At 48.0% G+C, this 22838-nt stretch overlaps 1 protein-coding gene across 1 annotated transcript; it reads right to left on the bottom strand.

The window, feature by feature from the left end:
* Positions 1–145: 145 nt before the first annotated feature.
* On the bottom strand, positions 146–8483 carry LOC311310880 (CXXC-type zinc finger protein 1-like). Its single transcript, XM_084440463.1, has 14 exons — positions 8402–8483; positions 7686–7801; positions 7458–7558; positions 7160–7296; positions 6459–6614; positions 6234–6377; positions 5948–6055; positions 5647–5825; positions 5215–5422; positions 4951–5061; positions 1185–1234; positions 993–1089; positions 608–760; positions 146–511 (listed from the first exon to the last, which is right to left on the bottom strand). Exons 1-14 carry the CDS (start codon positions 8402–8404, stop codon positions 365–367), a joined length of 1710 nt encoding a protein of 569 aa, XP_084296589.1. The 5' UTR covers positions 8405–8483; the 3' UTR covers positions 146–364.
* Between the last annotated feature and the right edge of the window lie 14355 nt (positions 8484–22838).

Below are 22838 nucleotides of genomic sequence, written 5' to 3'. Positions count from 1 at the left end.
GGATTCAGATTTCTTGCAGGTAAAGGGGATAACGCGGCTTTTTATAGAATGGTTGTAGGCCAGTTGAATTGAACATACAATGCTGAGTTAATCTTCATGAAACTCAATGGCATTTTCAACAAAAGTCTCATTATATAATGTCCAAACATATTTATTTTCAGCAATCATGAAGGGGGCAGTCGTAGCGGCAACGGCAATCATTCATACCAGAGGAAAAATATATTCATCTACATTCACAAAAGTTCTTAAAATAATCAATACACCAATAATCTGATCCCTAATTTTGAAAAATGTCATAGTCTCTACAATTGTCTTCACATAAAATGTGCGAAAATACAAAGTATTGTGATGCTGAGTTGGCTGGCTATCTCTCCTTGTTGCTGCGGAGATCAGTTGTGAGAGGGTCATGCTGGATGGTTTGGTGCAGCATTAGAGCAAGCAGACCAGCCCTGTTGGTCATTGCAGTCCTGACGTTTCGTTCCTGCTCAAAGAGCTCATCCAGTTTGTACCACTGTCAAACAAAGAACATTTCAGAAATTGAATTATTTTTAGACCTTCACCAATCCTGACTGTCTCATAAAACATTTATCTGGAGTATTCCACACACCACTCTGACTCGTTCCAGGTCCACTTCAGCTCTCCTCAGCTTCTCCCAGTTGTAGTGCTTGTTGCACTTCCGTTTGGGAATTCTGCAGTACTCTCCTGTCAGTTCAAAAACATTTCGGACCATAGGGCAGCCACACACCTCATCCACAGTGACCTAACCAACAACAGCAGCAGAATTAGATCACCAACATGTGACAAATAAAGTTGCATCTTGAACATATTAATCTGTGTACGTACAGTACAGAAAGGGAAATGGAGGATTAAATTACATCATTTAGCAGACACTTTTATCCAAAGCAGTTTACAATAATTGGATTTAACATAGGTAGTCAGTGTACTGTGCTACTAGAGGACGTCACTATGACAAATCCTGATTTCTCACTGACCTTGGGGTCTCTGGAATGCTCTGGGCACAAGACTTGAAGCCTCTTGCAGTAGGTTTTACTCTGGGGGTTGTACACGTCACAGAAGAGTCTTGTTGCTCTGAAGACAGAAATTGCACCTTTTTTGGTCAAACCATGAAATAGACAAAAAGTTGGCAAAATATGCACGGCTCTACTAGTGTATGCATCTCTTACCCTTCGATCCGCGTGGGGTACATGGAACCAAAAGAAGTCTGGCTCTCATACTGTCAGATAAAAAAAAGAGATAAAGACTCAACAGAAGGCTAGACTCAAGCTTTTTATTCATAATGTGATAGAGGATCTCTTTGCAAACTTGTATTACTAAAAGAATATTAGTGTTCATTTCTGTATGGGTTGTTCTTTATCTCTTCACAAAAATAAAACCAAATAAACTGCAGTATAGAAAGAAATGACACATAAACCATCATAGTAATGGGCAGCACTGAAGTTGGTAACTACTAGGATGAGTACACAGACACTATGCCCCCCCTCCCCACACTGCAACACAGTCTTCACCATCCTAGAGAAGGACATGAACCACCTGTTCAAGAGACAGAACCGCCAGAAGGCAGCCGGACCAGACTGTCTCCCCCTCCATGCTTTAGTACTGTGCTGATCAGCTGTCCCCAGTGTACACTGACATCTTCAACACAGACTATACAACAGTGCTTGAGCGTTCCGTGTGTCATAGAGGTGTGCATGTATGTATGTACATGTTTATTACTAGATATACCCAGACAGCCTGTATGTATGCATGCATGCTCCTTGATTTATATACATGTAGTTATATTTATACAGACTGATGGTATGCAGGTAGGCTATATATCTTGTGCATATATATTGTGTACTCCTAAACTTATAAACTTGTATTTATTTATTTATATATATATATATATATATATATATATATATATACATATACATATAGACAATGCATCTTATTCTATTCTATACTGCACAGTTACTGTACATATGGATGGTCCCCGATATCCCTTTTTATGCTGCTCCCCCCCCACTTATCTAGTGTCTTCTTTTTGTTACTCTGTATCTAGTTCTCTCTTATTCCCAACCTTTCTGTAATTTTAAATGCTGAAACGAATTTCCTGGGGGGAATTAATAAAGTCTTATCTTATGCTCCAGCCTTCTTCAAGACCTGCACCATCATCCCCATCCAAAGTAAGCAAGGATCACTGGTCTCTACGACTACAGACCTGTCAATCTGACCCATGTAGAAATGAAGGTTTTTGAGCACCTTATTCTGCAGTATCTCAAATCCATCGTAGACCCTCTCCTGGACCCTCTGCAGTTATCCTACAGAGTCAACAGGTCAGTAGCCTGGCGTCGCCAGCTTGATCTCGCGAGCTAGCATTCGATTTCACTCTGCAGATCAGTCTGGACATCCAGCCGTTCTAACGGAATCCACTCAAACAGAAATTTGTTTGTGCCAATCACAACCGTTTATCTAATATGGGGCAGGTTTAATAAGATGACGGAACAGAGGAACGCCGTAGAGACATTTTCACTGATTGGTTGGAGGCCTATCCAATTGCGTCCAGAGGCATTTTATCTACACCCGTTGGTAACGCCCTTTTGAATCGGAAAGTTACCGAGTTTCCAGACCCTTCACATTTTTGAGAATTGGGTCTGGTGAAGCCAGGCTAACAGGTCAGTGGACGACACAGTAAACATGGCCCTTCACTTCATTCTCCAGCACCTGGAGTCCGCAGGCACCTATGCCACAATCCTGTTTGTGGACTGCATTTCTGCTTTCAACACCATCCTCCCGCTCACTCTGGAGGAAGTACTCCAGCACCTGGAGTCCGCAGGCACCTATGCCACAATCCTGTTTGTGGACTGCATTTCTGCTTTCAACACCATCCTCCCGCTCACTCTGGAGGAAGTACTCTCCCAGATGCACGTTCCCGACCCCACCTGCAGGTGGATCACAGACTTCCTGTCTGATTTGAAGCAGCATGTGAAACTGGGCAAGCGCGTCTCTGATTCCAGGACTATCAGCACAGGCTCCCCGCAAGGCTGTGTTCTTTCCCCTCTACTCTTCTCCCTGTACATGAACAGCTGCACCTCCATCCACCATTCTGTCAAGCTCCTGAAGTCTGTAGACGACACATCGGTCTCATCTCCGAGGGCAACGAGTCCGCCTACAGGTGGGAGATCAACCAGCTGCTGTCCTGGTGCAGCCAAAACAATCTGGAGCTCAACGCTGTCAAGACAGTGGAGATGATTGTAGACTTCAAAAAGAATCCAGCCCCTCCCCCTTCCCATCACACTGAATGCCACCCCAGAGACCACTGTTGACTCCTTCCGCCCATCTCCCGGGACCTCAAGTGAGAGCTGTACATCAGCTCCCTGACCAAAAAAGCACAGCAGAGGATGTACTTCCTGAGGCAGCTGAAGAAATTCAACTTTCCAAAGGCAATGATGGTAGTCTTCTACACCTCCATCATCAAGTTTATCCTCGCCTCCTCCATCACCATCTGGTTCTCAGCCACAAGAGAAAAGACAGCGGACAGACTGCAGCGCATCATCCTCTCCGCTGAGAGGGTGATCGGCTGTAGACTGCCCTCCCTACAGGACCTGCACGCCTCCAGGACCCTAAAACGGGCCAATAAGATCATGGCCGACCCCTCCTATCCCGGTCTCTTTGACCCACTCCCCTCTCGCAGAAGACTGCGGCCCATCGAGACCGGGTCCACACGCCACAAACGTCGCTCCCTTCCTCTTTCCGTTTTGTTGTTGACATGCAGTTCTATTGCTGCTACCACAAGAGGCAGTGGTCCCAGAACATCAAAACCAAAAGACTCCACAGAATTCCCAGGTCAGTGGTGGCCGAGTGGATAGTGCGCTGCCCATCACCGCGAAGGTTGTGAGTTCAATCCTTGGTCTGGACATACCAAGGTACCATGACATATTTTGTCACTGGATGTTGTAGAAGTTATGTAACGAGCGTGGGTCATATTTGTTAATTATAGACCCTTTTACAGCCTAGTCAGCACAAGTATGCGCGCACATTCTTGAAACAGTAGCAGAGGAAGACAGACGAAATCGCCATTATTAAGCGTACGGACTGGACTGAGGAAATCATCAGAAATGCCTGCGTTTGCAGTGCCCATTATCAGGCAAGTTATTTTGACTAGCTGGTTTCATTGGAATGTCTGGTTGAAATTTGGCCTTCTCAGTCCCGTTGTCGCATTCCGCTCGCTCATGCCAGACAACAGTCCTTTGCTGGTCCATTCACTTTTCCGTCAAAATAAATCGGTGTCGGCCTAGGTTTTTTTTTATATTTTTTTTTTAACCTTTATTTATGCTCGAGAGGCACTGAGGTTGACGACAGCGAGTTAGGAGAGGCGCTCATATTTAGCCTACAAGTGTCAGATAAACATGAAACTTCACTTACCTAAGCAAAAGGGTCTATTTTAACAAATGCTGGGTTGAAGCTTCAAAGCACCGCCACCACCACAGAAGAAGACTACCTTGGGAAAATAATTTCACTCGGACAGAACGCGTCTAAATAAGTTATTTATTGGTAGCGCCGAGGCTTCAAAACCCAGCATTTGTTAAAATAGAGCGTGGGTCATATTTGTTCATTATAGACCCAGCTATGTATGCGCGCGCATGCTTGAAACAAGCACACATAAGCCAGGCTGGACCTGTCCTGGTTTTGTACTGTTTTGCTCCGTCATGTCTTTGCAGAGTCCTGCCCACCCTGTCCTGTCGCCTGCAAGAGTGTATGCCTTAATCCTAGTCAAATTCCTAGTACGTGTGAACCATATACATGGCTAATAAACAGATCTTGAATCTTGAATAGCAAATCACGGAAAATTTCAAGAATGAATTCCTCTTAAGAATCATGCATCCCAATGCTTGCTACAGGTTTGAAATTCTGCTTTAAAAAATGAAGACAAAGGTAGCAATAACTCACCTTGGCATAACATCTCTCCATATGTCTGAGTGCCACCTTTGGGTTGATGGGGTGACTACAAGACACACAGAAAATCTGCAGATCGGTGTCCTCATTGTCCCCTTCATTCACCTGCAACACAACACAGAATAAATGTGTTTTCTAATCAAATGTTACACTGCAATGAACTGATACAGGACTCAACATGTTCAAAGACAAAAAAAGAATATGCTAAATATAGACACTCACACACACTCCATCTGCTCAACCCCCAGAGAGCCTCACCTCCTCGTCCTGCTGGACCACTTGTTGCTTGGCCTTGGCAATGATGCCCTCCAGCTCATGGAAGCGTCTCTCCATGTCAGTCAGGCGGAGTCGAGCATTTTGCTGATCCCGCCGGATACGTTCCAGTTGCTTCTTGCCCTGCTCCTCAGCGATGCAGGGACTCTGCTGCCACTGTTGGATACGCTGGGGGAGAATCTCGTAGATCCGGCTTGACAAACACAGGCAGAAAAGACCGTTCAAAATCTAGGCTATATTAGGTATGTCATCATGAGCGCTATCAGTTATACAGGACAGTTGATTCACTGTCCTGTTGATATCAAGCATGTACATTGCTACTCAAACTGCCCGCATAATCACTTGCTACTCAATTTCAGGAGTTGGACACACTCATTTGTCTCATACAGTCACCACATACATGACTAGATGTCTTACTTTGCTGCCAGATTCATTCCACAGTCCTCAGAGCAGTATTTGGAGCCGGCTCGTGCTACCTCCACACAGCTGGGCCCAAGGCACTGACGTAGCCCGCCAATATCCCGAGCATCACCTCTGTCGCTGTGTCGCACTTTGTCCTTGTGCTTCTGCTTCTGCTTGTGGCGCCGTGACTCTTTCTAATGGGCATGGAAAAAAGAGATTTAATATGTGATGCAGGCTAAAGTGCACACTGTCAAACACAACACGTAGACATACCAATGTCAACATTACACCGACTGTGACTAGCCTATTTGCTTACCTTCTTATCAAACTTCTTTTCTCGTCTCTTCACATGTTTAACTTTCACAGCCTTCTTACGCATGACAGGACTAAAAGGAGGGCCGTCATCCTCATCACTGAGCCATGGCTGGGTGGGAGGACAGTGAGGCACAGAGATGGATCAATGCATTCAAAATGTTTGAGTACATTTTAATATGCACATAAACGAGGTGTGCATTCAGAACCTGCGGGTAAAGTGCAGCGGTGCTTGAATAACATTTGTTTTTCAGAAATGTGTGTTATAACATTTGCAGTGCATCTAATACCATGTTGTCATCGTATCCTGCTGCCTTATACTGCTGGTAGAGTTCTGCCTCACTGTCATAGTCCTCTGAATATCGCCTCCGCCTGTGATATGAATTCTGCCGCCTTTCACGCAGAGACTCCTCATTCTTAACACGGAGCATTTTCTGCACAAAAAAGAGTTAATCAGACATTCTAAACATTCCTAAGGGTACATCTTTTCTGAGAAGGTTGTGCAGTCTACTTACCCTAGCTCGAACCACACACTGCCTAAATCGACACTTCTGCCTTATTTTGTTAGGACCCCCAAACTTTTTCATGTCTTTGCAGAAGTCACACTGGGCACAGTCCTCATTCCTCTTACATGGTTCACACTCCCCACACATACGAGCTGAGCGCTTAACCTGAATCAGAGACAAAAGTGACAAAGATATTTCTATCAGAGTTAGCCTAGTAAAGCACAGCCATCGCGAAACCAAAAAAATGTTCTGAACTTCCTGCCACCGAAGATGATTTGCGCGTTCCCAGAAAATGGGGCACCAATCAGGAGACTGTATTTTAACTGCTGTTCTGCCCTCAGTCCCTGATTGGTTCCCATAGATAATAACGAACAATACAACAGCAACGAGCGGTAAAGTTAACGTTAGAAGAGTATGCATTAGTGGAGTTTCTCAGCAGGAAAGATGTTTTCGTTGTTCATCCAGCTGGATTTGGCAAAAGTTTGATCTATGTTTTATTACGCTGATTGGCTGAAGGAGTTAGTCTGTCAAGGCAAGTACAGACTTATCGTGAAAACGTTTATTTTTTTTCAAGATTAGTCTGGTTTACCAGGCTATGTCAGAGTGGGATTTCAGGGAGATTTAATGTTTTAAGGGGAAAGATCACAGGGGATTCAGACACAAAACTAATTAGCTTCAATGTATCTAAAATAAGAATAAAAACGACTTACTTTTGATCCACGTCGCCTTTCACTCTTGTAATCTGGTGTGCTGCAGCGTTTGTCCTGTTTCTCCACTCTCTCCATCTCAGGCTCCTTCTCACGACTCTTCTTTGGGCGGTACTTTATCTCCAATGAGGAGTTTTTATCTGAACAAATGATTGTGACACTTTTCATTTATCATTCAATGGACGAGACAGTTTATATCACAAAGTAGAGAATCTTTACGTTCACAATCAGAATAAAGGCTGTGTGGTATCTGCTCAGGAAAGGGTTGGGATGGAGAACAGGGGACCATGATTGGTCTCACCTCGGCATGGCCTGCAGTACCACTCCCTGATTGCCTTGGCCATCTTCTCAGTGATGTTGATGCAGTTGCCATGGAACCATTCATTGCAGTTGTCACAGCCACTATTAAAGCACACAACAAATGGGAGGTCCATGTTAACTCGTTGTTGATGCCTACTCAATGGGAATAATGCTACCATAAGTAAATCTGTATTAAAATGTTGATAATTTAGCTGTTGACCCAACTCACATCATGAAGCAGTTGATGTCGGGTTTTCGGCAGACACAGTATAATGGCGCATTCTCCCCCTCCATACTGCTATTTTCCATCCCCGGCACATGGTCGAAGTCGGACATTTCACTATCCTTAAACCAAAACAATGATATGGTAAACCAAACCAGTTAGTCAATATCAACATTCTGTATGGTACAAGTTACGTTAACTTGACACTGAAGGTTCCAGTAAAACGTATGTATACAATGTACATGTAAATATACAATCTATCTTTGCCTGGCTGATGTTACTTAGCTAGTTAAATGAGCTACGTTACATAGTCTAGAGCTGTCCAATCTAAAATACACTTGTTTTCAAACAAACCATTCCACATTCCTGCTGCTTCACTACTTTGTGCTAGCAACTTAGCAGGCGAGCTAGCAGTGACGTAGGTAGCTAACGGTAGTCTAGCAAATGTTAACTAACGTTGTTTAGCGAACACCATCTAGTCTAGCTCGCTAAAACGAGCTAGTTAACTGTTTAAAAGGTGTTTTAACAGAACTAACTACTTGACGTTAGCCATCTAGCTAACTAGCCAGCGTAAGCTCCCATACTACCCCTAGCAAGCTACTTACATAAGCTAATGAGTCGTAGCTAATATCTGAGTTTATAGCTGGCTAAACACTGAATGGTTAAATAAATATCAAGCCAAAACCAGTATAACTGCAAACGGGGACATTTCTTTCAGTTACCATAGGCGCAATCCTGGAATCCAATCAAAAACGGGTAAACTGCGAGCTAGCTGCTCGGCCTGAGTTTGTCTATCTGTGCCGGAAGTTCTCGCAGTGCGATCCTAGCTTCTACTTCTTCTTCTTTAAATTAATGGCGAGTCGCGGACCAACTAAAGGTGCATACCGCCACCTACCTCACCGGAGTGTACTACACACCGACACATACTACAGGATACTAGGGAGCACAAGACGGGAAAATGACCGCTCACCACAGAAGAACCAGACAAACAGACCAGCCACACAAAACACCAGACACCAACGGCAGACCCAAACACGACGCCACGCTCCAAGCGACAACCACTCCAGTCCCCAGGCCACCAACAAGACACACCAGTGAGCACTCCTCTAGCACCCCAACCCCAACCTCCCCAGCCCCGTCAGCGTGACCGCCGCCCCACAGAGAGCCCCACATACCCCTCCCAGCAACAGCACCCAAAACCACAGAGACCCACCGCACTGACAGCATCTCACAGGGAGTACCTACCAGCCGCAACACACACACACACACACACACACACACAAACAGCACCTGGAATAACAGACATGACAGACACCACGACCCTGAAGCCCTGCCCAACCGAAACCAGACTCCCGGCAGTCCAATGAAGGAAGCAAAGAGACATACCCAGGCTAAACACTGCCGCCAACAACAACAGCAGCAGGAGGGTTCAACATCCCACGGACCAGCTCAGCCGTAATATCCTCAATCCCGAGGAATTCAATCGCCGCCGCAACGTGACGTAATTTTACGATGTAAAATTGTCCGGGAAGTTCCATTAGCATAGTCCTGACCAACACAGCCACACCATCTCAGCACATGCCCCCCGCAGCGACACTCAAGACAGAGTCTGCCAGGGAGCCAGTTGTCACATCCAGTAAATAGTAGCGGATAAAAGGCGACGGCGATGCCCAGGACGCCGCAGCACAGATATCCTCCACACACACACACCCTGAAAGAGCGCTAGCACTATAAGAGTGCCTAACCACCTTGGGCAGGAAAACCGGGTTGGGCCTCAGAACGGCCTTACAGCCGTCCCCAGTGATGAGGCAGCCCGGCTGTGTCGACAGCGCACACAGATCACTCACTCGCTTACCCGAGGATAATGCGAGGAGAAATGCCGTTTTGATCGACAGCCATCTGAGATCAACATGCTCCAAAGGCTCGAACGGCGCCCTGCACAGCGTGTCCAAAACCAGTGACAGATCCCACTGGGGGGCCAAGGCTCTGATGCTAATTGTTTAATTTAAGATGATGCTAGTTGTGAGCTCATGAGCTAACTGGCTATTCCGCTCTTATTGTGCTGGATTAGCATTGGAAGCGGAATTGATGTGTCCAGGTGACAAGACCTATCTTAATTTATCAGACATTATTTCATGTCATTTAAATTCACAGCTATTTCAGTGGCATGACTAGCTTCCATCCTACCAGTCCTTAACAGAAACAAGCCAGCCACGCACATAAGCCAAGCTGGACCTGGTTCAGGGACATGTAGACTACGGTCACCCATAGAACGTGCCTCTGCCTTCTCAGGTTGATGGCCTCGACACTGTTGGTTTGTCATGCCCATGGGGTTGTTGCTGATGAGGAATTTTAAGCGTTGGGTCCTGTCCCAGAGACCGTGTCCCCACCATCACCTCAATCGCAAATAGGCAGTCTCGCTGGACTGTCTCAGCTCTCTGTCCCTGAAGAGCCCCATCAATTGAACTTCTCAGGGTAGGCAGTAGGCACTAGCCTTGCGTCACCAGTCTCTCCTTGGGGAGAAGAGCCTGGTGTCTATTTACTTCACTGCCTTAAGCCCGCCCCTTCTTTGGGCTCGAGCCTGTAGAGCCCGCATCCTACTTCTGCTTGCTTTATTTACATCAATGGAAGAAAACATGGACATACCTGAAGAAATATTTCAAGAAGTCATGGAAGAAGTGTGCCGGATACATAATATCATACATTTAAAGCCACTGAAGCCTCCGAAATTATAGATACAACAACTGTTCTTCCGGTCCAGACCGGAAGATTATGTGATGCGTCATCCTAGGCGCTTCCCCTCTAGACCGGCGAAACAACTGCGAAAGAGACAGGCCCCAGACTAAAAAGAGATAGGCCCCAGACTAGTAGGCACCGATAGGGGCGGTGACACTGAGGAAGGTAACAACGACAGACGTGCTTTTATGCATTTCCTCCTCTCAGCCTGATTTCGGCGACTTCAGCCAGAGTGAGAGAGGACATTCTGTCCATGATATCGCTTATCGCTCCCCCTTGGCCGAACAGGCAATGGCTGCTGGAGATTAACTTCTTTACACACAGCCGTAGCAGCTCTCATTACACAGGGACTTGTTATCCCAGACGCACGGCGAGATATTCCATCCTTTTACCCAAATCGGGTAGCTCTCTGGGCTTGGCCCGTGAGAGGCTGAATCTGGACGCGGTGGGCCTGGATCCTTGCGTTGTTGCGACGATTCAGAGCGCTAGGGCCATTTCCACGTGGCCTGCTAAATGGTGTTTTTGAGTTATGTTGTGATCAGAGCTCTGTTATACCCTCAGTGCTCTGTATCTGTAGTGTTACAGGAAATGCTTGACAAAGGCAGGGCCTTTTATACCATTAAGGTATATGTGGCCGCTATTTCAGCTTGCCATGCCATGTAGGTTTTGGCAATACATCAGTGGGGCAACACCCACTGCTTGCCGTTTGATGAAGGGCACACGCCAGTTACACAAGTCCCTTGTCCCTTCCTGGGACTTCTCTCGTTCTCAAGGCTCTTTCTCTACAGCCTTTCAAACCACTGGACACTGTTGACATGAGACTTCGCGAAGACGGCCCTTCTCCTGGCTGTATATTCAGCTAAGCGAGAGTGATTTGCACGCTCTGTCAATTTATTCCTCATGCATGCAATTTGCCCCAGGGTTTTCAAAGGTGTGCTTGAGACCTAACCCCGCCCTTGTGCCTAAAGTGATTGACTCCACAACTTATTAGTTATTGTCTTTTCACCCTCCACCCTTCTCCTCTCCCGAGGATCAACGGCTCCATACACTGTGTCTGGTACATGCGTTACGCCTTTACTTGGACAGGACCAAGGTCCTGAGGAGGTGTGACCAGCTTTTTGTCTCATGTGGTTCTCCCTATAAGGGAAAACTTATCTCCCGTCAGCAGTTATCCAGTCAAGGCTATTATATTAGCTTAAAAAAGCAGGCTTCAGAGAGACTTAGGGCACATTCTATCAGGGGCATGGCCACGTCATGGGTCTCGTTTCAGGGTATCTCTGTCCAGGGTGTGTGCTGCGGCAAGTTGGTCCTCGCCTCATAAATGTATTAGGTTTATTAGGTCTGGACGTTGGACGTCACTGCTCCTTGTCTGGCGCATACAGTTCTGCCAACTGGCTTCTGGCCCACTACTGTCTTGACTTGTTGTCAGGATCCCCAGCCAGCTACTCTATAATAATAATAATAATAATGAATTGTATTTATATAGCACACTTTAAAATGCAGGACAAATCTCAAGGTGCTTTACAGAGTGCAGTAAAAACAACATAAAACACAAAGGGCAATAACTGGCTAAAATAATTTAACAATTAAAACTAGGATTAATGACAAATATTACATATGGAAATAAATAAAACTAGTATTTAATGACTATAGCAAACTATAGTATCCTATCTAGGATTTAAAGCGCATTGTGTTGCCTCTGGGTATGAAATGCTCTATACAAATAAAGCTTTGATTGATTGATTGATTGATTGATTTAAAACCTATAAAAGCACTTCTACCAGCTTGGTGCAGGGGACAGCTAGCATGTTCAGTTCGCTGTCTGACCGGAGGGACCTAGATGGGGGCTTGGGGGAAATTAGTTCTTGGAGGTAGGTGGGACCAGTGTGGTTGACAGCTTTTAATACCAGGAGGAGGAGCTTGAAGGTGATGCGTTGGTTGATGGGAAGCCAGTGTAGGGAGTGAAGGACGGGGGTGATGTGTTCTGACTTTCGGGTTTTGGTGAGAACCCGGTAAGCACTGTTGTGGACATATTGCAATCGCTGGAAGGTTTTGGTGGGGAGTCCTGCAAGCAGGGAGTTGCAATAGTCAATATGGGAGGTGACGAAAGCATGGACCAGTTTTTCAGCGTCAGGCGGGGAGAGTATGGGTCTTAACTTTGAAATGTTTTTCAGGTGGTAGAATGAAGTTTGGCAGACAGCTTTGACATGTGAGTCAAATGACAGCATTTGGTCGAGTTTGACACCCTGGCTGGAGACCAGTGAGGAGAGGGAGATGGTCTGACCGTTGATGGTGATATGGGTGATGCCAGCCTGTTTGGTTTGATGGGGAGTGCCGATGAGGATGGCTTCTGTCTTGCTTCCATTGAGTTGGAGAGAATTGTTGTTCATCCAATGGCGGATGTCAGCAAGACAGTTTAGTAGCCCAGCTGATAGCCAGATGTTTGTCAGGGAAGATTTGGAGGTAGATTTGAGTGTCGTCAGCGTAGGAGTGGAAGTTGATGTTATGGCTTCTGAGTATCTTTCCAAGGGGGAGCATGTACACCAGGAAGACCAGAGGCCCCAAAACTGACCCCTGTGGGACACCAGAGGTAACACTGCTGACGCTGGAGGTGAGTCCACCCAGAGCAACATACTCTTGTCTTCCCGAGAGGTAGGACTGGAAAAAGTCGAGGGCGGTGCCCGTGACTCCTACCTCCTGGAGACGCTGCCACAGGGTACCATGATCCACTGTGTCAAACGCAGTGTAGAACTTTCCAGGGAAGTTAGTGATCTACGAATAAGTTATGTTATGATTGATTATGCTTTCTTAATTATTGGAACTATATCGTATCTCCAGGCTGTTAGGACATGCGTAGTTCGCCGGGGCGTAGGGATTTTTAGGTGACGTTAACTTCAGTTGGTTTTTCATTTTAACCTGATTGTCAGGACCGGTATGCTTGTCGGTGAGTGTTGAGGCTAGCATGGTTAGTGTTTCGGGTCACAAAATGTATATACACGATTTAATTGTTGTAATTCCTGTTATTAATACCAAGTATGTTTTGTGTGTTTGTGTTGTATTGCAGGTTTACAACCTAACTACGATTTCTATTTCTTCTAAGTTACCAACTGTAGCTAACGGTTGTGGGAGACGTGTATGTGTGCGTGTGCATGAGCGCAATAAACGTCACTACAAAGAAACCAGAGTTGTAGCCAATCCGCCGTACCGTTCTTGAAGACCCTTCCAGAGGGGAGTTTATTAGACAGAGTAGCCTAGTCTGGTAAAATCTGGACAGTTGTAAACCGTCGTCGGAGCCGTGCCAGCGAGTACGAGAGCCCGAGCGGACATCGAAAAGACCGTCGCGGGACTAGAGGCTTGAAGCAGGAGGCTGAGAGACCATCCCCAGCGGCCGTCAACGACGCCATCACAACGGAGGAGCCGGAGCCAAGAGCTAACGGGGCCGTTAAAGGGCAGTAAGTCGCCGAAAGGCTGAAGTAATTTCCAGTCGTAGATAAGGCTGTGTGGACAGTATAAACGCAAACGCTAAAAAACTGACTGTTGTCGGGGCTAATTGCGTTCTGGACAAACTAACCGGACGGCTGATCAAAAGAATCGAATCCTTTAAAAAACTCTTTTTGCCTGGTTCGGATCGTTTAAACGATTCTTTTTGCCCGATTTGAATCTTTTGAACGACTCTTTTTACTGAAGTAATTCTAGTGATTAGGAAACAAAGTGACTGGTGGTTCTATTCATCTGGGGAAAACAATGATGGAGGACAAGTCAAACCTAGAGACACTTAAGAAGAGGCGTTCAAATGTGCAACAAAACTTCACAACACAAATAAACCGGCTAAGTGTCTGCGCTGGCCGTTTACGTGAAGGTGATTTATCAGATGAGTTAGCAAGATTGAGGAATGATTATAACAAACTCCTTGATGCCAATAATGACTATATTGATGCATTGGGACAAGCAGATCCATCAGGCAACGACACTGAGATGCGGGATGCCCTGGCGAGGAGAGACGCCAGTGAGGAGAAATTCCTTGGAGCCGAGGACACGATCATGGACATGCTGTGGTCCAAGTATGCAGCGCCAGACATAGACACTCTTGTAAAACAGTTCAAGTCGGCTTTTAATCAGGCTGAGGCACTCGGGAAAGACAGAGTAGTATCATGGATGCAGCAAGGGGTCGAAACCAACAAATTGGATAGAAAACTCCATGATCTGAGAAACACTGTAAGTTTGTGGAAAGATTATTGGCCTCACGGAAAGGAACAATGGATGCTCTATTTGTCATTGAAAGAGGACAAGGAGCAACTGATGGATGAGTGGGGATGCAGACGTCGTATTAAAAGGGACAGTACAGAGCATGATGGTAACGGTGATGGGGGTGAGGAAGAAGAGGATAAAGATGTGGGAGGAGATAATGCAGGCAGCGGGCCTGTCACAGCAGCCAATGACAGCCATAGAGCTGCAGATAATATTACTTTTACTCAATCTGGAACTCCTGCTATTACCACTCCACCCGTTAACACCCAGTCTGCTGATGTCACACCGCCTGTTTACGGGCAGGGAACTATACACGTCACAAGCCCTCAGTTCATTTCTACTGAAAGAGCAAGCAACATCAATAGCACTCCCCAACAGACATTACATCCCACCCCGCAGTCACGACAGTCTGACGATGGACTTAATATTGGGTTTTCTCTACCTCCGACTCACGCCAGCACGTCACAAGCACTGAGCGCTCCAGCTGCTCCGCCTGCCAACCTCAGCATGGGACAAGGGAGTAGCGCACCTTACAGCGGCTCCGGTGCATACGCCGGGGTTAATAGCAGCTCTCAGTGGGCCCGGCCTACGATAAGGCTAACTCCCATAAGCCTGCCCAAGTTCTCCGGGGAAAGGAGGGACTACTGGCGTTGGAAGACTGAGTGGGAGAGTATCCAGGCGCAAGCAGAGCCAACGGGGTCACGTGAGTGTAAGAAACTACATTTACTAGACAGTATAGACGAGACTGTGAAGAGTGAACTCAGGCTGTTGCGTTGCAGAGATGCATACGATATCTTCAGGGAACTAGAAAACCGTTATGGAGATAAAGCTCAAACTGCAGAAGAGATTGTGTTGGAGCTACAATCGCGACCTGCTGTAAAGAACCATCAGCCACGAGAGGCATTAGAGTTGATCCTAACAGTGAAGAGAGCAGCATTAGATCTAATGGACCTGGGGTGCATAGACGCTTTGCAGAACCAGCTTGTGATTCGGTCTTTAGAGAGCAAGCTCCCTGATGTCATGAAACGAGAGTGGCTCATGTATGTAAGAAACTCCATCAATGATGTCCAACCAGGAAACCGCTTTGATAGGCTCTTACTGTTCCTGGAAGACCAAAAGTCATTACTCGTGAGGTTGGAGCAGTTGCTGCCCAGCAAACCATGGCCTGCTAATGCTCCCGAGAAACCTAGCTACAGAGAAAAGCTGGGAGACAGGTGGAAAGAGAAGAGGTCGTTCACTAAGACTACAGCTAGTGAAGTGAAAAGAGACTCTCAGCAGGTGCCATGTGCTTTGTGTGGAGATGAAAAACACGGTGGGAAACTGTTTCGCTGCAAAACCTTCAGGAAGGCCGAACTGGCGGAGAGGAAAGCTCAGGTGAGAAGAGTGAGAGCGTGTACAAAGTGCCTGGATGTTCACGGGGTCGACGGCGCCTGCACTCCAAAGTTCCTCTGTCGCAAGGAGGAGTGTAAGAAAGGCAATGCTTCAGTGGACCATCACTATTTCCTCTGCCCGAAGGCACAGACGAAGGAGGCTGCTAAGGGGGAAAATAAAATGGAGAAGAGGGGAACTCGTGGTCCAACAGAGGAGCAAGAGGCTGTGTTCGCTGAGCTAGGACTGACCCCTCACCAGCTTGAAGTTGTCCGCAAAGCCTGTACAAACAAAACAACATCAACTGTGTGTTCCAGCGAGAGCCTGATAGGACAGAGTGGCTTAAAGGAGCATCCAGTCCTCATGATGCTTGTGCCGGTCACGTCAAAGAGAGGAGACAGCCTCGGTGCTTTGGTGGATCTCGCTTCCGACACCAACTACATTACGCACCAAGCTGCAGAAAGACTTGGGCTGGCTGGTGAACCGATCTCGCTCGTGGTGTATGGTGTGGGCACGATGAGAGAGAAGGTGGATACGAAAAGATATCTTGTGAAGATAAAAGTGTGGACCTCAAAAGGGACCTTGAAGCTCCACGAAATGATCTGCTACGGGCTGGAAGACATCGCCAGGGTGGATCGTGTGATGACGTCCGAGCGGCTGGAGCAGTTTTTCCCAGGAGTCAAATCAGGAGAACTGGCTCGCCCAGAGAAGATCGATCTACTGATCAGTACCAGAGAAGGTCGGTTAGCTCCGCAGAGACTTCAAAGGGCGGGGGACTTGGTACTGTGGGATGGTCCTCTTGGCAAGATCGTGAGTGGTACGCATCCAGATCTCTTCGAGGCAGTGGAAGTGACGACACGGCACTCAAAAACACACTTCGCACGCACCATGAGAGCGGTAGCTGTCAAGGTCGAAGAGCACCTCATAGGAGAGACGGGGAGCAGTGTGGAAGTCCGAACGACAGCAACATGCAATGCAGAGGTCCTTGAATGGCTAAAAGGGGACAGCATAGGAGCCGCCTGCAACCCTGCCTGTGGAGGGTGTCGCTGTGGTAGGTGTCCTCCGGGAGGAAAGGAGATGTCCCTGGCTGATGAGAAGGAGCTGGAGATAATAAGGGCAGGCCTGACCTTCAGAGAGAGCGACAAGCACAGCAATCAGCCACACTGGGATGCAAAGTACCCCTGGAAGGAGGACCCAGCCTCTCTCCCAAATAATCGGAAGGCTGTGGAAGCAACGTTCTTGAGGGCGGAGAAACGGCTTGTGAAAGACCCCGTGTGGAAAGAGGCCTACATGAGACAAGTTCATGAGATGGTGGAGAGGGGAGCCGCTATCAAGCTCACCAAGGATGTGATGGACGGCTGGAATGGTGCTGTGTGGTGGGTGAGCCACCTAACCGCACCGAATCCCCACTCAGTATCTACGCCTGTGCGCCTCGTCTGGAATAGCAGTCAAGAGTTCAGAGGAGTGAGTATGAACAGCATATTGCTCAAAGGCCCAGACGTCCTTAATCCCATCAGGGCAGTGCTTCTCAGGTTCCGAGAGGGGGAACACGCGGCCATCGGAGACATCACCAAGATGTATAATTCGGTGTGGCTGGAGGAACAGGAGGTTCATGTGCATCGATTCCTATGGAGAGACTCACCAGAAGACGAGATTGAGGACTACGCTGTCGTGAGAGTGAACATGGGAGACAAACCGGCGGGATGCATCGCGCAGGTAGCCATGCGAGAGACCGCTGGGTTGCCCCAGTTCTCTGACATGAAAGAGGAAAGAAGGGTCATCGAAGAAGACTCCTATGTCGATGATCTCCTCACATCCCATAATGACCCGCAGTGCCTGGACGAGATCCTAGAGGGAGTGGAGAAGATACTGGAAACAGGAGGCTTCTACCTCAAGCCTTGGGTCAGGTCCGGTCAAAGTGGGAGGCGAGACGGGACAGGGCCCAAGCCAGAGACCCTGGTATTACCCAACCAGCTAAGGGAGGACGACAACAAAGCCCTGGGGGTTGGTTACCTCGTGCAAGAGGACAAACTCTTTGTGATGGTCTCTATCAACTTCTCCAGAAGGAACAAGAAAATGAGAACGGAGATTGACCTCACTGAGGAAGAGGTGGAAACAAAGACACCAAACCCACTGTCTCGTCGTGTCTTACTGAGCCAGGTTGCAGGTCTGTACGACCCAATCGGATTAGCAACACCAGTGAAACAGAAAGGAGTGATTCTTGTGAGAAGAGCCTTCCAGGAAGCTGGCCAGCTTACGAAGGACACCTGGGATCAGCCCCTTTCTGACGAGCTCCGCAGGAAGGCGATTGAGCTGTTCAGGGAGTATGCTCGCCTCAGTTGCATCCGGTTCCATAGAAGCCTCACACCCCCTGGCTGGATGAGCAGACCCTGGGGAATCACGTTTTCTGACGGGAGCTGCGAGTCCTATGGCGCTGTGCTATACTTGCGATGGGAGACGTCAGATGGTGTGGTCACCCGGCTGGTGGAATCGAAGGCCAAGTTGACCCCCCTTGACCAAAAGGGCGACGCGGTCAAGTCTGAGGTCTGTGGGGCAGTCTTTGCTGCACGCCTAAAGGGATACATCTTGAAGCACGGGCGACTGGACGTGGAGAAGTGGTATCACTTCATCGACTCACAGACAGTGCTGGGAGCCATCCAAAGAGAGAGTTACGGGTTCCAGACGTTTTTTGCAAACAGGGTCGGAGAGATTCAGAGGGCTGGACCTACAACAGACTGGTGGTGGATCCCAGGTGAGGTCAACATTTCTGATCTTGTCACAAGGGGGTGCTCTCCTGAACTGTTGGAGGAAGACTCTGCATGGCAAAATGGTCCCGGGTTCTTGTCTAGTCCAGTCGAAGATTGGCCCATGAAGTCCGCCTCGGAAGTGGCAGCCGATGCTAGGGAGACGGTGAGCAAACTCCAGAGAAAGGCCTTTTCTGCAGTGCTCACTAGGGCTAAAGCCAAAAGTCTGCTGAGCCCCGTCACTTCTGGTGGTGAGAGTGCAGTAGTCACAGATGGTGAAAGTGGGTCTCCAGAGTCCTCAGAGAATGAGGCAAAGTCAACTCCGACTGAGACCAAGGAAAAGGAGAAGCTGTGGGGAGCTGCGCTCATAGACCAAGTAGATCCAACGAAGTACAGTTCTCTAGCTAAGCTCTGTGGAGTAGTCGGCTATGTCCGCAGGGCTGTGAAGAAGTGGTTGGCCAGTATAGGAAGAGCCCCTGTGTCAGCAAAGTGGGAGGTAGTGTTGACAGTGAGAGAACTCGAAACTGCGTTCAATGACCTGTGCCTGGCTGCCCAAGAGGGAGTGGAATTTCCTGTGACAACACTGAACAGACTCGTTGTCAGTAGGGATGAAGAGTCAGGGCTTCTGTGCTGTCATGGTAGAGTCCAGGCCGATAACCAGGGAAAGACAGGTGTGCCCCTGGTTCCCTACAAAGTGTGGATCAGCACCCTTCTCACGCGAGAGGCTCATGAGGCTAACCACGAAGGAGTTGCTGGTACACTCCTCCGAATGAGGTCCAAAGCATGGGTGGCGCAGGGACCCAGGATCGCCAGGAGTGTTATTGACTCCTGCATACACTGCAGAAAGACCAGGGCGAGGATGTGCAAACAAGTGATGGGTGAGCTTCCCCTCGAACGAAGTGAACCAGCTGCACCCTTTGAGTTCACGGCAATGGATCTCTTCGGCCCCTACATCGTTAGAGACACGGCAAAACGACGAACCAAGATGAAAGTCTGGGGTGTGGTTTTTAGCTGTATGGCTTCAAGAGCAGTTCATGGAGACATCGTGGAAGACCTGTCGACGGATGGATTCCTGAAGACGTACCAACGCTTCACAGCTCTCAGGGGTCACCCAAGGAAGCTCTGGTCGGATCAAGGGACCAACTTCATTGGCGCCAGGCCTGTGCTACAAGAGCTTTACGAGTTCTTGAGTAACGTGGACAAGGATCAAGTCCAGAAGAAGGCAGCGACTGCAGGGACTGACTGGTCATGGGTGTTTCATCCGGCTGACTCTCCCCACCGAAATGGGGCAGCTGAAGCGGCAGTCCGTGTGCTCAAGAAAGCGTTAGGTAGCGTTGGTGAAGAGGGTAACTTGACGGCGTTGGAGTTCCAGACCCTCCTCTACCTGGCTGCTAACCTGGCGAATGAGAGACCAATTGGTGCCAGGGCCCAGGTCCAAGATGATACAGTAGAAGTCGTCACTCCCAACTCCCTTCTGCTTGGTCGTGCGGGACCAAGCGGGGACACCCGAGGGTTTGAGTATCCAACTTACCCCGTTGTACGGCTGAGAGCCATCCAGATCGAGGTCGACAAGTTCTGGGAGCGGTGGAGCCAGCTGGCGGGCCCGGGTCTCTTCATCCGACAGAAGTGGCACACGCCTGCTAGGAACGTCGCGGCAGGGGACCTGGTGTGGTTAGCCGACCAGAATGCACTGAGGGGCCGGTTCAGACTGGGTCGAGTCGTGGAGGCGTGTTCGAATGAGAAGGGCGTGGTACGAGACGTGAAGGTGAGGACGTGCCAAAGCCTTCCGGTTTTTGATGGACAGTCCAAGAGGAGACAAGGGGTGGAGAAATGCCCCTCCACCATTCTCCACAGAGATGTGAGGAGACTGGTGGTTCTACTACCAGTGGAGGAGCAACAATAGACTTCCCCACCATGGTGTGTTTCGGTTGGTGGACGGTAAAGGCTCCCCACCATGGTGTGTTTCGGTTGGTAAAGGACGGTAAAGGATCCCCACCATGGTGTGTTTCGGTTGGTGGACAGTAAAGGATCCCCACCATGGTGTGTTTCGGTACTGGACCAAGACCTCCCCACCACTATCCTCCCCGGAGGCTGGTGGTGTGTTTCGGTGGAGGACGTGACAGTGTTGTAGTCAAGGACAAGTTAAGGACAATGTGTGTTGTTTATGGACCTTAAGGCTACCTTGAACCGTTGTTTATATTGTGATGAAGCACATCTGAGAATGTGATGTTATATGCCTGAGTATGGGGTGAATTTGTGTTTAATAGTTTGTTTGGACTGCTTATAGTGGTCTCCTTGGATTTATAGAAAATCAGTAGACCAAGTGGGAGGTGTAGAACTTTCCAGGGAAGTTAGTGATCTACGAATAAGTTATGTTATGATTGATTATGCTTTCTTAATTATTGGAACTATATCGTATCTCCAGGCTGTTAGGACATGCGTAGTTCGCCGGGGCGTAGGGATTTTTAGGTGACGTTAACTTCAGTTGGTTTTTCATTTTAACCTGATTGTCAGGACCGGTATGCTTGTCGGTGAGTGTTGAGGCTAGCATGGTTAGTGTTTCGGGTCACAAAATGTATATACACGATTTAATTGTTGTAATTCCTGTTATTAATACCAAGTATGTTTTGTGTGTTTGTGTTGTATTGCAGGTTTACAACCTAACTACGATTTCTATTTCTTCTAAGTTACCAACTGTAGCTAACGGTTGTGGGAGACGTGTATGTGTGCGTGTGCATGAGCGCAATAAACGTCACTACAAAGAAACCAGAGTTGTAGCCAATCCGCCGTACCGTTCTTGAAGACCCTTCCAGAGGGGAGTTTATTAGACAGAGTAGCCTAGTCTGGTAAAATCTGGACACGCAGCACTCAAGTCCAACAGGATCAGTAGGCTAGGGGAGCTGGAGTCTGCCGCCATCAGGATGTCATCTGTGACTCTCACCAGTGCTGTCTCGGTGCTGTGATGGTCTGAACCCAGACTGAAGTCTCATAAAGGTGGTGGGATTGAATATGATTGTGAAGCTGATGGGCGACATTTTTTTCTGGAACCTTAGCAAGGAAGGGCAGGTTTGATATGAGTCGGTAATTGGAGAGGACCTCAGGGTCAAGGTTGTGTTTTTTAGGTACCGGTCTGATGTATTATGTGCGTCATGGTGGGAGCAATGGCTGGGAGGCAGGATTTTAGAAGGGATGTGGGGATGGGATCCAGGGAGCTGCTGGAGGAGTTCATTTTCAGAACAGCGTTGGATAGCTGAACCTCAGTGATTTCAGTAAAGCAGTTCAGGGTTTGGCCATTACAGGAAGTCGGGGGAGGGAGGGGGGCAGGGGGTGGGGGTGATGTTGTTCCTGATTTTTTCAATCTTTTATTTAAAGAAGTCCATGAAGCGTTTGCAGTCATCAACGGAAGGATCAGCAGCAGTGGAGGCCCTGGGCTTGAGCATCCGGTTGATTGTGGAGAAGAGGTGCCTGGGGTTGGAATGGTCAGTGTCAATGAGAGTTGTGTAATATGCCGTCCTGGCAGCTCTCAGTGCAGAGGAGTAGGCTCTCCGGTGTTCTCTCAGGAATAAATGGTGGTCAGTTAGCCCAGTCTGCCTAAATCGGCGCTCAATTTTCCACCCCTCAGCTTTTTGGGCTCTTAGTTGGTCGGTATACCAGGGGGCTGAGCGATGAAAGGACACTGTCCGTGCTCTACCTCCCAAGCTACATGCAGCGAACAAACAATATATCTAAGTCAAATTTAGTCTGACTCAACGGGTGTAGGTTTTGGGGCATAAGCCTTGTCATTACTGCCCAATCAGTGGCGATGGGAGATTCCGCTTGACTACATGAAACAACCTAGAAACCTCTCCGGCGAAGACGATTGGTTGAAAGAAATACAGCATTCCCCCCCTCCCAGAATGGTAATGAGTTCCACCAGATCTTTCTCCAGCACTAGGACAGCATAAATAAAGTGTGGAGATTGCCAGACTTGTGAGGATTAGACTGAGGGGTAAACAAAAATACTTGCACTCATGTTTTGAATACTTTTAAAAAATATTTATTTGGACAGCAGTTACTGTATAAA

Source organism: Borostomias antarcticus (assembly GCF_949987555.1).
Source record: "Borostomias antarcticus genome assembly, chromosome: 7".
Classification (NCBI taxonomy): domain Eukaryota; kingdom Metazoa; phylum Chordata; class Actinopteri; order Stomiiformes; family Stomiidae; genus Borostomias; species Borostomias antarcticus.
The sequence above is the reverse complement of the archived record's forward strand: the minus strand, read 5'-3'. Positions and strand labels throughout refer to the sequence as shown.